The 13,325-nt window shown below is 38.9% G+C and overlaps 1 protein-coding gene across 1 annotated transcript in view; it reads left to right on the top strand.

The window, feature by feature from the left end:
* The window catches only part of KCNK1 (potassium two pore domain channel subfamily K member 1), a gene marked incomplete at its 5' end in the record, with an annotated part of 32,003 nt that extends 21,592 nt beyond the window's left edge, over positions 1 to 10,411 (top strand). Inside the window, 2 exons of the mRNA XM_080616887.1 lie at positions 7,637 to 8,032; positions 10,095 to 10,411. Of these exons, the coding sequence (XP_080473013.1) occupies positions 7,637 to 8,032; positions 10,095 to 10,354 (656 nt within the window). The 3' untranslated portion in view covers positions 10,355 to 10,411. The remainder of the gene's footprint in view (positions 1 to 7,636; positions 8,033 to 10,094) is intronic.
* Between the last annotated feature and the right edge of the window lie 2,914 nt (positions 10,412 to 13,325).

The raw sequence follows: 13,325 nt of genomic DNA, 5'->3' as shown, positions 1-13,325 counted from the left end.
TTCAGTGCTCCTTTTTCCCAGCATAGGCGGATGCAGTTTCTAGCTTGGTTTATTTGGGCAGGTGAAATACTGCTTCCTGTGCAGGACCAGATGTGGCAGGCTTTATATGCTTTGCAAGATGTAAATGTTCTGATGTGCAGCTGTTCTGGTAGAAATTGGTTTTTAAACCGTTTTTAACATGGCAGCCAAAATATCCATGCCATTGGCTTGATTCTTGGGTTCAGATGTTGCTGACAGCCAGCCAAATTACTTATACAACCTTATTACTAAACTAAGTTCAAAGCCATTTTAGCCTTTCTTGGTGGAGCAGGTGACATTTGTGAGCTGATCATAAGAACCTGGTCCTTTACAAGGCAACTCCAAATACAGCTAGTAGGACACTGACTATGAGAAATTAGCAGTCTTTGGCTTTGAGAACTAGTGGCAGCAAAGGACAGTCTGAGAAGGAACTGAAACCATGTACCATTAGTAGATACTTGCAAATCAGTGTGCTGGAATCTCTGCTGGGTTTTGTTTGTTTAGGGGAGGAAGTCCCCACTAGTTATTTGCAAATATCTGGTAGGGCAGATACTAGAAATTGGCAAAACAAAACAATTCTATTCTGAGAAGTGATTATGTGAGAAATCATTATAGCAAAAAACTAGTACTCATGGTTAATTTAATTGTCTAAATATGTTTCTACAACTTCTATTCTAGTGAGGTTTGAGGGACATATTATTATTGAAGGGAGCTGGAATAGCACCATACTAAATCACCTCAGCTGGAAGTTTAAATCACCCTTATTGGTGCTGTGTGAGAATGAACCTAATGAATAGGTTATTTAGTGGTAAAACTGGTTTAAGAGGTTTCTGCCACACCCTTCATCACCTCCCTCAGTATGTGCTGTGCTGTAAGCTTTCATTATTGAAATGAACTAGGTCTCCAACAAATCTGCTCCTCATCACTTTCCCTCTTTGTTGTTGTTGCTTTGTTTGTTTTTTGTTTGGGTTGGTGTTTGTTTGTTTGTTTGTTTGTTTTTTTAAACCCAGATGATTTCATCAGTTCAGTTTACAGTTGCCTCTTCCTTCCTCCTTTCCAATGCACACAAACCCAGTTCCACTAGCTCAACTGAGGAGGTAGCAAAATGTAACATCAGAATGTACTTCCCCGACTTAAAAGTGCCTGACAGTGGGTTTTTTTCCTCCTCCTTTATGCCATATAGGGAAGCTTATCTCAGCTTGGCTGGAATTCAAAGTTCTCAGGTCTGTTTAACAAAACTGTGTGGGTGAACTTTTAATTTGCACCCCTTTTTAACTTATAACTGTTTTAATATCTGTTTTTAATGGTATTGCTGTGTCTCAGACCTCTGACTGAGTTCTGAAAAGTCTTTTCTAGCAGCACAGTGCAACTGTGTTGCACATTTTTAGCTATGGACCAGTTTGTATGTCTGTCTACAGTCCTTTACGTTCCTTTTTCTCTCTGCTGTAGGGAAGAAACGCGTATGTGCAACAGTGTGCTAACAGGCTGGTTTAACTACCTGCCTATCAGCTACTTTAAAACTGGTCCTTCCCAGAGCACACCCTAGAAGCAGAAATAGCAAAATACCTTTTCTGAAATCATTTGATTCTGAGCAGATGCTTTGGCATGTGTAGGCATCCTGCATTATATAGCATATATTTTTATACTTGTCTTATTGTATGATAGGTGACCTTTTGCCTGCAAATGTGTGGCCTGGTCAGCTGCTATACTTGACATAAACTTCCTAATCAGCTACTTCAATCATAATGTTGTTAGTCTGAACTCTATATGGCAAGTTTCCAATTACTTTGGTTGCTGCTATGCTCTTCCTTGCAGTAGGAAAAAGTACTGAGACTTCCTTGTGATCTCTTACGACACGGATCTACCATCACCTGACAGTTCCTTTTTATCTTAAAAGATCATAGACCAGTTATGAAGAGGGATGTATGTCACTGTTAAACACGGCAGAAAATGTCAAAGGTTTATAAAAATAAATGTATAAATTATGTAATTATTGTCATTGACCTTCACTGTTGTCATCATCATATACCACTGAGTCATGTTACTCTTGGGGTGAATGAAAGATTTTTGCATGACTTTAATACATAGCACATGATTCACTTCATCTGTGGGGCATTTTGAGATTATGAGCAGCCTTAAAGGGCTGGCTTCTCTTCAGAGACACTGACTCGAACCAGCAAAGAGATCAGCAGCTTGTCATGTTATGCTGCTGCACTGGGGTTGTGTGACTCTGCCATCTGAATGGGTTTGTTGGGGAAGACACTGGGTGTGCTGAAGATAACCCCTTCCACACCCTGAAAAGCTTGGTGGTGCCGCATAGGGCTGATGGTGTTGTAACAAGGTCATCTGGGGCTAGGGGGACCAGAGGGAGCAATGGCTTGACAAAATCTGTGAGAGAGGGAGAACAGCATGTGGCAGGAGAAAACTGACAACACAAAACCATTGACTGTTTAATTCATGAAGGGACAGAAGTGAGCTTTAATGCTGTGGATGGTGGTTCACCTTCATGGGACCAGCCCATGAGAACAATCATAGACAGCAAATACTGTGGGAGTTGAGCAGATACTCAGCTGAGGGGCAAGAGAAGGAGCCAGTACTGCAGCCTGCGTACTTCCGGGCTTCATCACCATAGTGTAAGAGAGGCTGTCTGTGGGGAAACTTTTCCAGTGCCATGGCATCTCTGATTGTCTGTTACCTCACCTGATGCCTGATCCACTTACACATTCAAACATTCAGTCTTCAAAGGAGCCTCTGGGAACTTCTGTGTGGAAGTCCAGGCTGGATTATCAGAACACAGAACTGTGGCACCTCTGCACTGTGGCACTAAATGCTCAATTCAGGGTCCCAAAATACTTGTAAGGCCACTGTCTCTTAACAGAGAAGACCAATTAATGAGCTACAGGAAGGACGGAACTATGAAGAGACAAAGCAGCAACGATATCAAACTTCTTATATTGGTCAAAGCAGTATCTGAGAAAAGATGAAAGGAGAGAACACCCTGTGCCAACAAGTACCAAGCTAACACAGGGTGGAAGACTATTGTGAAATACTAGTATGCAATGCTGGGTTTGACATAGGCTGTTATGAGTTGAACATTGTTGTAAGTTCCCTAGAGACTCTGAAAAACAGTGTGATGGTATATAAAAATGGAGGGAGAAAAGATATCTTACCTGGAATACAATGATCAGTTCTGCATATTTCTCTACAAAGTGATCAAACAGGAACAATTAGACACAGGTAAGACAGAAGAGAAAATAAGTAAAGGAACTTGCACAACAGGAATACAAACCACTGAAAAGTACAGAGAAGTCATGACGAGGCCTTTTTAGAAAAGCATAAGAGCAAAAGACTAACTTGAAGGACAGCAAATGGAAGAGTAGATATTTTATTGAACACATAATTGACTTATATAACTTGCAGCAACAAGATCAATGTAAAAAGATTTAAGCATTTTAAGTTTATTTTTTAAATAAGCACTTTTGTAGACTATGATGACAATCAAAATGACGTCAGAACAGATAAAGACATTTTTGTATATATATATGTAAACTAATGGCAGTAGAAGTCCTCCAAGTCATAAGAGAGTAAATTACTTTGAAGGAAAAAATCCCCATGTAAAAACAGAACTGAAACTCAACTGTCTAGATCTTGTGGGGTTTTGCTCTTTCTATGATCAATCAAACATGGTCTGTCTTGACACACTGAGCTAGGTGGAGCATTGATCTTACTTAATTTGGCAAATCCTGCATGTGGTGTTGGTTTTTTTTCCCGTGAGCTTTTCTTAAGGAATGGTGCCACTAAGCAATGAATAGACAATACAAGGGATTATATGTGAGTAATATCCTTTTATCTCTGGTGTTGCTTTGCTTCTGAGTCTGGGCAGGTTGTCTGAGGGTCTGATTTTTCAAAGGTCAGTGCTTTTAACTTGGCGATTGTTATCTGATATTTGCATTATACATATGAAAATACAGCATTCAGTAAATCTTGTCTGTCTTCATAATCAGTAATACAGTTATCAGATATGCTACATGGACAATTTAATTCTAGTCACCTATAGCAAGTCTCCTTGGTAGAATAAAGAAATATCTTCATAAGTGGTCTTTTTGTGAGCATCCTTTTTTCCTGACAAAGAGAGTATCAGAATTGCAGTTGTAATGCATTTGAATGTTGCAGTTTCCACTGCAAAAGGCAAATTGGCATACTTTTTATTACCAATCATTTATGTAGAAGTAGCGCTTGCTAGGCACTTTATGGAGAGATTATAGAAGGGAATTTCCCTGAAGAGGTTACAGTGCAAAGAAGCTACAAACTGGTTCAGGAGCAGAGATGGGAGGCAATAGAGCGCAAGTGTCTGAAAGTGGACACGGAATATCTCCTGCCTCAGATCTGTAATTTCCTCTTTTTTAATATACGGCTATGTTGAGCTTTTTTACTGACTTGCACAGTGATGACTAAGATTATAGGGGTTGTTAGGAAAAGTCACATAAAAGCAATTTCATATGGGGGGAAAAATGGATCTTTTTCCTCCTCACTTGCCATAGCCTTATAAATTGTGACTTCTTTAGCTCAAGCTTTTCAGTATGATCATTCCTAATTGATTACTTTTCCATTGCTTTTGGAAAATGTCGTTGTCTTGCTGCTGCTGGTGGTTGAGTGGATTTTCAGTTGGAAACTGTTAATGCTCTTTAGTACTATAGTTCTGTAACTGTTAGCAGCTGAGGAGCAGATACATAATCTTCTCAGCTATCCCTGAAGTGAACTTGCAAGAGACTTTCTAAGTCTGCAAGCTCGGTTTCTGTTTGTCAGGTATAGGCTCATTATACTGCATCATCCATAAAGTTCCCAAGCTTCATCTAGCTACATTTGAAATATAGCTGGGTTCTTTCCCCAGTACTGAAAGTGGATGGCTGCTCCAGAACTCTTCTCTGAAGCTTAAAAGCCTTTTGCTAATTTCCAAACTAAATTTATTCATGCTATATCAAAGCTATTTGTTTGTGTGGCAATATTATTCTTCATCTAAAGCATTTTTTTTCCCTTGGTAGTACTTGTATGCTGATGCATTAACAGGGAGATACTGTATCACTTTTCAGCCTCCATTCAGCTGTGCCAAGGAAGCCACCACTTTTATCTTCCTCTCATAAAATAGTCTTTATTCCCCTGATGGTTTCTATAACCTTTCTCTGCTCTACTTCCAGTGTAATTCTTTAAATATAGCTATCAGAATGAGGTAGATAGTCCAGGTGAGATCTGATCTGCATATTACTCAAGTAACACACCTATAGTTTTGCTTAAAGAAGACACCTTGATGTGAAGAAGCATTGCAATTGCCCTTTTTTCCTTTGTGTTGTATGGGTCAGTTTTAGATAACCTGTGATCTACTCAAAGCACACATCCTTCTTCTCTTCCAAACTTGGAGTTGGTAGTTGCAAAATGCTTTCAGGAACACTAAGCAAGTGGGGCTGGCCCTCTTTATGGATGGGAAGATAAGGAAAGATAGAAAACAGAATAGGAGAAAATGGTTAGTTCTTGGAAGGAGGGGAATGTCACAAGGCTTCTTCCTTGGAGGCGGATGTTGGAGCTTGTGCAATTCAACAAACTCATAAATGACCTGGAAGAGGGAGGTAGCAAAGTTTACTAAAGACACAAAATTATTTAAGGCAGTAAGGGTGAGCTGCAGGGCAACAGGGCAATAAAATGGCACTTGAAAATGAGTGTGGATAAAATGTTAAGTCATGCTGACAGCAAAGCCAGTCCTAGTTTCATGTATGAAGTGGTGAGCTCTGCACTTATGAAGTGGGATCCCTGCATACTTCTGAGGGGCAAGATTCTGGGCAAAGAAAGCGTCTGGTCAGTGGCAGTCAGAAATGCCAGTCAAAAGTCCGGCATTATTAGGGATGGAGTAGAACACAAGAAATTTCTGCAGCTTCATAAATCTGATTCAGCTGCATCTGGTGAGCCCTGTGCGGTTGTGTTTCTCTTATCTCAAAGCAAATAAAGCAAGCAGAAGGTGAACAAGAAAAAAAGCCATTAATTAGTACACTGTTATGTGGTTCAAAAGACTGAGCTTGGGTAAATTATTCATAATGTCATTAAAATTCAAATAAAACTGAATTTTCCTGTTGAGTTAGCTAACATGGAGAAACTGTGCCTCGTGTTTCCTTTCTAAGACTTTGTATGTCATAGTGATAAGACATTTTGCTCGCCTTTCCTTGTCTGGAAGTGTCTGTATGCATCTTAAATAAAAAGAACATTGCCTTTTCTTACTCCACTGGAAAACTTAAAAGAGTAATACTTCTACTATAAAATTCATTAATGTAGAGGAGAAATCTCTTGTGTTCTTGTAAAACCTGAAGGCGCTTGCAGAGCAGCTGGTTTCACAGGGGAGCAGGCAGGGGGTTCCCAGGAGACTTTGGGGAATATCTGCTTGGCCCAGTTTTGCACTGAGCAGACTAGGTGAGTGCGGAGTGACCCCAGTTCAGAGAGTAGAAGGAGCATAACCCTGTGTGTATTGGGCTCTGCCTGTGCTCCTCAAGATAACTAGTTGCAGTAGCTCTGGAAAATGCCTTGCTGTACAGCACGAACCTAACCTGAATGAGCTGGCAGATTTCGGGCTGCAGAATTGCTAGGGCCTGTCTGCACTTGCTTGGTTTGATATCAGTGTATAGAGTGCCCAAACTAGATGTCAAGAGATTTCCTCTTCTTTGCTGCAATGAAAACAAAATACTTTTTTGGTTGGCAAGCAGAAGAAAGCATTCCTGGTTTATGCTGGATTTACTGTTCTTTTTTGTGCCTATGATTTACATTTAGAACCAGGCTGACTGGCAGGGTGTGCTTTGGCAGAATAGCTGCTTGTGCTGGGTACAAGATATATTGCACACTTTTGTGGAATTGAGATTGCTGGCCATTATCAGCCTGTACACTAGTAGATGCATTCCTGCACTCCGCACAGATCACTATTGACACCTCTGGTGTGTAAATGGCTAGTCATTTACAAAATCCAGCCACAGTGGTTAGATCCCAGGAGTTTTGCTGTGAAGATATTTGTTCTGCTTTTAGATATCTTTGTTGGGTCATCATCTAAACACCCTGCAGAAGCATGGAAGTATGTAACGTGGATGCTGATTGTAATACTTCAATGTAATTTAAAAGATTTTCACGTAAGGTTGCTACAAAGTAAAAGTAGGAAATTTTTGCTGAAGTATGGATTTTTCTACCTAACAAGGTGGGTAAAAAAAGCTACATAATTTTGTAAAACTAAACAAAAAAGTTAGCAGGAAAACCCAGAATAAAACACAGATTTTCTGTCATAGGCTCCCACTTCTGACTAGGCATTAATTCCTTCTCCAAAATAAGCGTTTATACAACTACTGTCATAATTTTGAAATATAAATTTATTTATTTATTTATTTACTTTCTTATTGCTTGTATTTAGGCTTTGTTTGCCTGCTTAAAGCAAATCTTTGAATGGCATTTGTGAAGAGTAGCAGAATTCAGAATTAGCAATAGTGAAGCATTTATGAGAGGGAAGGGGGGGTTTCTCACACAGTATAGCCAATATCAAATTGGTATGTTAGCTGCCAACTTCAGCTCAACCTGTGCCTCTTCTGCTTTCTTCCAGGTTATGGACACACAGTGCCTTTATCTGATGGAGGAAAGGCCTTCTGCATCATCTACTCAGTCATCGGGATCCCATTTACTCTGCTTTTCCTGACAGCAGTGGTACAGCGCATAATTGTATACGTCACCAGGCGGCCTGTCCTGTATTTCCACATTCGCTGGGGCTTCTCCAAGCAGATTGTTGCAATCATCCATGCTATAGTCCTTGGGTTCATCACTGTCTCGTGCTTCTTCTTAATCCCAGCAGCAATATTTTCTGTTCTGGAAGACGACTGGAATTTTTTGGAATCCTTTTACTTTTGTTTCATTTCCCTGAGCACTATTGGCCTTGGAGACTATGTGCCAGGAGAAGGCTACAATCAAAAATTCCGGGAGCTGTATAAAATTGGAATTACATGTAAGTGTCAAACTAACCAGCTAAATAAAAGGTATGTTATAATAATAATTAAAAAAAAAAAATTGAGACTTTCCCTCTCCATTCTGTGGATGATGATTTTGTGAGTTGTCAGCTAGCAAAGTGGGCACTTGTAGGTAGTTGCACAAGGAGAAAACCTTTAAATAGGGTTAGTTTTCTTAGTTAAGAAAGAAAAAGCTAAGGCCAGAATTCCATTGTGCTAAACCATAGCTAATTCGTCTTTTATTACTACTAGAAAAAAATTCTTACATTATTGTTATGAAAATGGTTATGAGCATCTTGGGCTAAAATTTCAGTGCATCACAGACCCAGGAAGATGACCTCATAAGGTGAGATGAGAGGTGGACAGACATGAATTGAGGAGCAGTAGGAAATGGGCAGAATAGCAAAGTTTCTGACTCTAGTTGTAACAGAAGGTAGCTGGAGCTGGCACTGGTACATACCAGCTGTCAGAGACAAGTAGACAAAGATGATCACAAAGCAAGACCACAAGTGTTATGTTTATATTGTTTCATTACATTTGACACAGAGGAAAGGCATATTGATCAGTGATTTTATCAAAGTAGAGCTAAGAAAATTAACTTTGTGTTGGCATTCTGAATTAATGTATGCTGAGGGCAGTATTCTCCAGTGACAGTGCTTTGAAGCATCCCAGCTTCTGATACAGCTTCAGTCTGCGCAGTCCTGGCTCATCAGACGCACCACCTAAAATTGCTGAATGACCAAACCAAACCCTTCCTGTCAGGTCCCCTTCTTAGGCTGGTGTGCATTTGTCTCTGCTTCTGTACAATCTTAACCTAGGTAAAATGTTCGTGAACTTGGTTTTGTCTTTTATCTAAAGAGAGATTGGACCTTCACCTTTTCTATTCTGTGAAGCCGGACTTTGAACTAGCCAACAGAACGCTTTATTCTCCTGCCTTCATTGCTGGAGATTTCCCCTTCTACCCATTGTGTTTAACTTACCAGCAGTACCTTTTAATCACTACCTTATTGATCAGCAGAGTATATATGGGGATGCTAAATAATGAAGTGAATGGAGAAAGTCACACATAGTAATGGCCTTGTAAATATTCTAGCCATTCTGAAGACTCAAAGTCAGAAGAAAAATTATGGCTCAGATTATCCTTTTTCAAAATTTAGAACACTTAGGAAATAAATTTCAGGAAATACTAAAAGGAAAAAGAAGCATGTATTTGGAGAGGGAAAAAAAAAAAGCACAGCAGGCTATTAACCATATGAAACTCCATTTCCAAAAGTCTCCATCTATGAGAGCTATTGCTTTTAAAAATCAGTCGGTACGGCACCAAAGGCATCAGTAATACAATTCAAGTAACACTTCCAGGTTTGGATAGTTTATGCATATTAGTAAAACACTGCAAATGATCTTCAAGGTGTTATCAGATACAGCAACTTCATCAGGTTTTTAAAATAGCATTAATTTTATGGGGTTTTTATTTTCATTTTACTGAGTTTGTACACATTTCTGGTTGCTTTGTTCTCCCATTCATTTCAGGGTGTTGGATACCTTCTTATAATTTCCAACGAAAAGAATTCAAAAGTTTTCATGAAATATAAATGATTTGTCCTGCTAAACTGGTACAAACAACAAATAACCGTATTTAGCTGCTGCATTGTTCCTTCTATTTGTAACATGTAGGGATATTAAGGGAAAATCTTTTGAAGAGCACTTAATCATGAAAGGTAGTAAATAAGTGGGGGAGCATGCATGTGGTAAATTTTAGTATTCCGTTTCATTTAATGTCTTTACCCTTGTACAGTTGTAACAAAACTTAAAGCCACTAGTGTTACTTTTGGGGGTTTTTGTGTGGGTTCTTATTGATTGTAGAATGAAAGTTGAAAAATAGGATTTGACAATCTAAAGTGCATTACAGAGCTCTGAAACTGGGTCATAAAGGAAATTAACATACTGTTTGGAGATGACAGGGATGGGAAAAGTTAGGGGGTTAAAACATTCCAGCCCCACTTAATTTGCTAATAATTGAAACACTTTTTCTTTTTTCTTTCTGTTTTTTTTTGCACTTAGGTTATCTGTTGCTGGGCCTTATTGCAATGTTGGTGGTTCTTGAGACTTTCTGTGAACTCCATGAGCTCAAAAAGTTTAGGAAGTTGTTTTATGTGAAGAAGGACAAGGAAGAGGACCAAGTGAATATAATAGAACATGACCAGCTCTCCTTCTCTTCCATCTCAGACCAAGCAGCCTCCATGAAGGACGATCAGAAGGCGAACGAGCCCTTTGTGACTTCCCAGTCCCCAACTTCCAATGACAGCTCTCTAAACAATTAATATGGGGTATCCAAACCGTTGTTTGGTGCATTTATGCTACTTACCATAAGAAATAGAATGCCTCATATTTTTTTTCTGAAAATATAAAAGCTGGAAGACTGTGCTGCTTTAACAAGGACTCATCATTTCTGACATAGAAAAGAGTTCTGGGAAAAATGTGGGAGCCACCCTGGGAATAGGGAAAAAATGTAGGATGTGGCTGGGAACATTAGGCCATTTTGCTTGAGGGATAAGGAGTTAGGTGTACTGCTTTCAGAGGTGCCAGAGAAAGGTTTGCACAAGCACCTTCATCCAACATCTTTAGGAGAGTAGGCCTTCACTGACATCCAACTCATTTAATTGCACACCCCATCTTGCAGCTGGGGGACAGAGCAGATTTTGGGATGTGCACTTTCGATTATCCAAAGTGTAGTCACAGATTTAATCCAAACACCAAATATCTTAATCTGGAAAACATTTTCAGAGTAGTATCTATAGATCTCCTGGAGGTGGGAGTATCTTGATCATCCCTCTATTACCCAGTAACTTGCAGGTGCAGATAATAATTCTAGGAATGAGAATACAAGGCTCTGGTCCCTCCTTTGCCCATGCCATTTACATTCAAATTTCCTACCTTGTTAAAAGGTCACCTAATCACAAGAAAAATGTTGTCCTGAAGAGAGTGTGCCTTGAGTCTTCCATGCTGTTTGTATGAAATACTTTTGTAAACTCTGAGAGATATCAAGACCAGTTCAAAGTGCTGGGTGAGATGGGGTTGCAGGTAAGGGAGACAGCTGCATTTCAGTCCTCTGTTCTCTGAAATGGGCAGGAGTACATTTTTAGCTATGTGGAATGGGATGAAAAAGAGTCAGCATGTGTCACAGTTGGCATAGTCATGTCCTTGTTGGCATAGTCATGTCCTTATGCCATTCTCCTAGTAGATGATTGAAATCTATTCTGCAGAAGGACTCAACGCTGTTTCTTCCACAGTCTAACCCAGCGTGTACTCTTTGCTGAGCTGATAGGTAAATGGAGGAACAGAAATAGTGTCACCTTTGAACATAGCCCTTTTTCTTCTTTTGCTTTTCTAACTAGTACTAAAGCACTTTAGAGGAAAAGGGAATGCTTCAGGGCAAAACAATTTTTCAGTTTTTCATATGGCAAGAAAAAAGGAAAAATGTCACATTTGGTTCAGATGGAACCGAATTTTTTTCCCCTTGGGAAAAGTCACTAAAAAGTCAAGATCTCGCTCAACTTCCAAAGCTGGAACCTCTTTGGCTGTAACAAGAGAGGCATTTTAGTCCAGCTACCAGTCACTGTGCTGAATGCAGGGACCTCAGAGAGAATTTCAGTGAGCAGGAGATGAGACTTAAGTGGTTGTAATACTCTCTCTTCTGGCCTTAAGTATCTACAATATGGGAGTCTTGTTAATGCTTTGCAATGAACAAAAGATCTGGAGCACAAATAGCCATATTAGAACAGCCTCCCACATAGGTGTAGTGTAGAGGAGAGCCTTTTCTCTGCAATGCGAGCATGCCAGATTGCGTGTAATTTGGCTTTTAGTGTTTAGAGCTGAATATTTTACTGTACAAGAAAAAAAAAATCGGTGTGTCCAGATTTAGCGCACATGGAAAAAATACTTGAAATTAAATAACCCAGAATATACTGTGTTTGAGCTTAATTATAGCTTGCATCAAACAGATTTTATATCTTTACTGGAAAAACTTACTTTGTGGTTAAATCAGCTGAAAGTCTTCAATTAAAAATTATATTTATAGAAAACCAGAGCTAAAGGTTTTGGTTGTTTTGGGTTTTATAGATTAAGTGAGAGAGCATACTGTCCTTGCATGTTCCCAGGAAAGTGGCTATTTTTATACTGCTTAAGTGAACACAATTCTATTTATAATGAATGTTAACCAATATATATGTACATATATACATAAATATATTTATATACTGTACATATATCATAAATCACCAGAGTTTAACAGACTTAGGAATGGCATTCTAGATTTTTTTTTTTTCCCTAGGCATCTCTTTATGCAGTCAATAATTGAAAATTATGGCATTAAAATGACACATAAAGTTAAGAGTACTGTGCTACAAGAAACATTTGTACTGATTTTTTCCAGTGGAATTTTATTGACTGTTTTCAGTACCTTAAAATTCAAGATTTCTTTTTATTTCAGTGTAATATTAAGCTCTAAAGGATATGCACAGTTGCTAAATATACAAAGTTAATTTTGCAGTGTGTACACAATTGCAAAATGTAGACACATGAAATGAAAGCACAGAATTCAAAGCAGAAGCGATAAACTAAGCAGTATACTGTGATGTAGGTGAGTATTTGTTATTTTAAACTTAAATAAAAAGTCTGGCTTTTGCCTGCCTGCCCCATGAAGTGGAGATTGTTTTCTTCAGTGGTGTGTGTGTGCACATACTGTAGAAAAATCCTTCCTGTGTTTGTCAAGATTGTGCATCCTTTAGTTAGCCCTCCTCTGCTCAAGGTGGGACCATTAATGCCAGAGTGTGTTAGCTACCCTTGATATTAATTGTAGCTTAGTACTATGTTGATTATTCCTATAGAAAAAATGGCATTCCAAAGTGTTTGGTTTTGTTTCAGATGCTGACTGATTATAGCAAATAAAAAATAGTGGCATGACGTTTATCTTGTCTTTATGAGCTAACTACTCCAATATTGGAGGAAATCTGAAAAACTGTCATTGCAGCTTATCAGTACTACTGATGAAAGGAATGGCCTTCATTTCCTACAGCTTTTAAATCTTCATGTGAAGACAACACACAAGATCTGAATAGTTAAAACTGCAATCCAGATTAGAAGGAGGAAGATTATTGTGCAGGAACCATGGTACAATGTGTGTATCTTTCCTAGAAGCAAACCGTAAAGAGGGTGCATATAAACCCAAATGGAGCACAAGGTCATAATACAATGGTGCTGAAACAGAAGTTGCAAGAGGAGTTTGAAATGTGA

Source organism: Psittacula echo, assembly GCF_963264785.1.
Source record: "Psittacula echo genome assembly, chromosome: 4".
Taxonomy (NCBI): domain Eukaryota; kingdom Metazoa; phylum Chordata; class Aves; order Psittaciformes; family Psittacidae; genus Psittacula; species Psittacula echo.
This window is presented reverse-complemented; position numbering and strand designations above follow the sequence as displayed.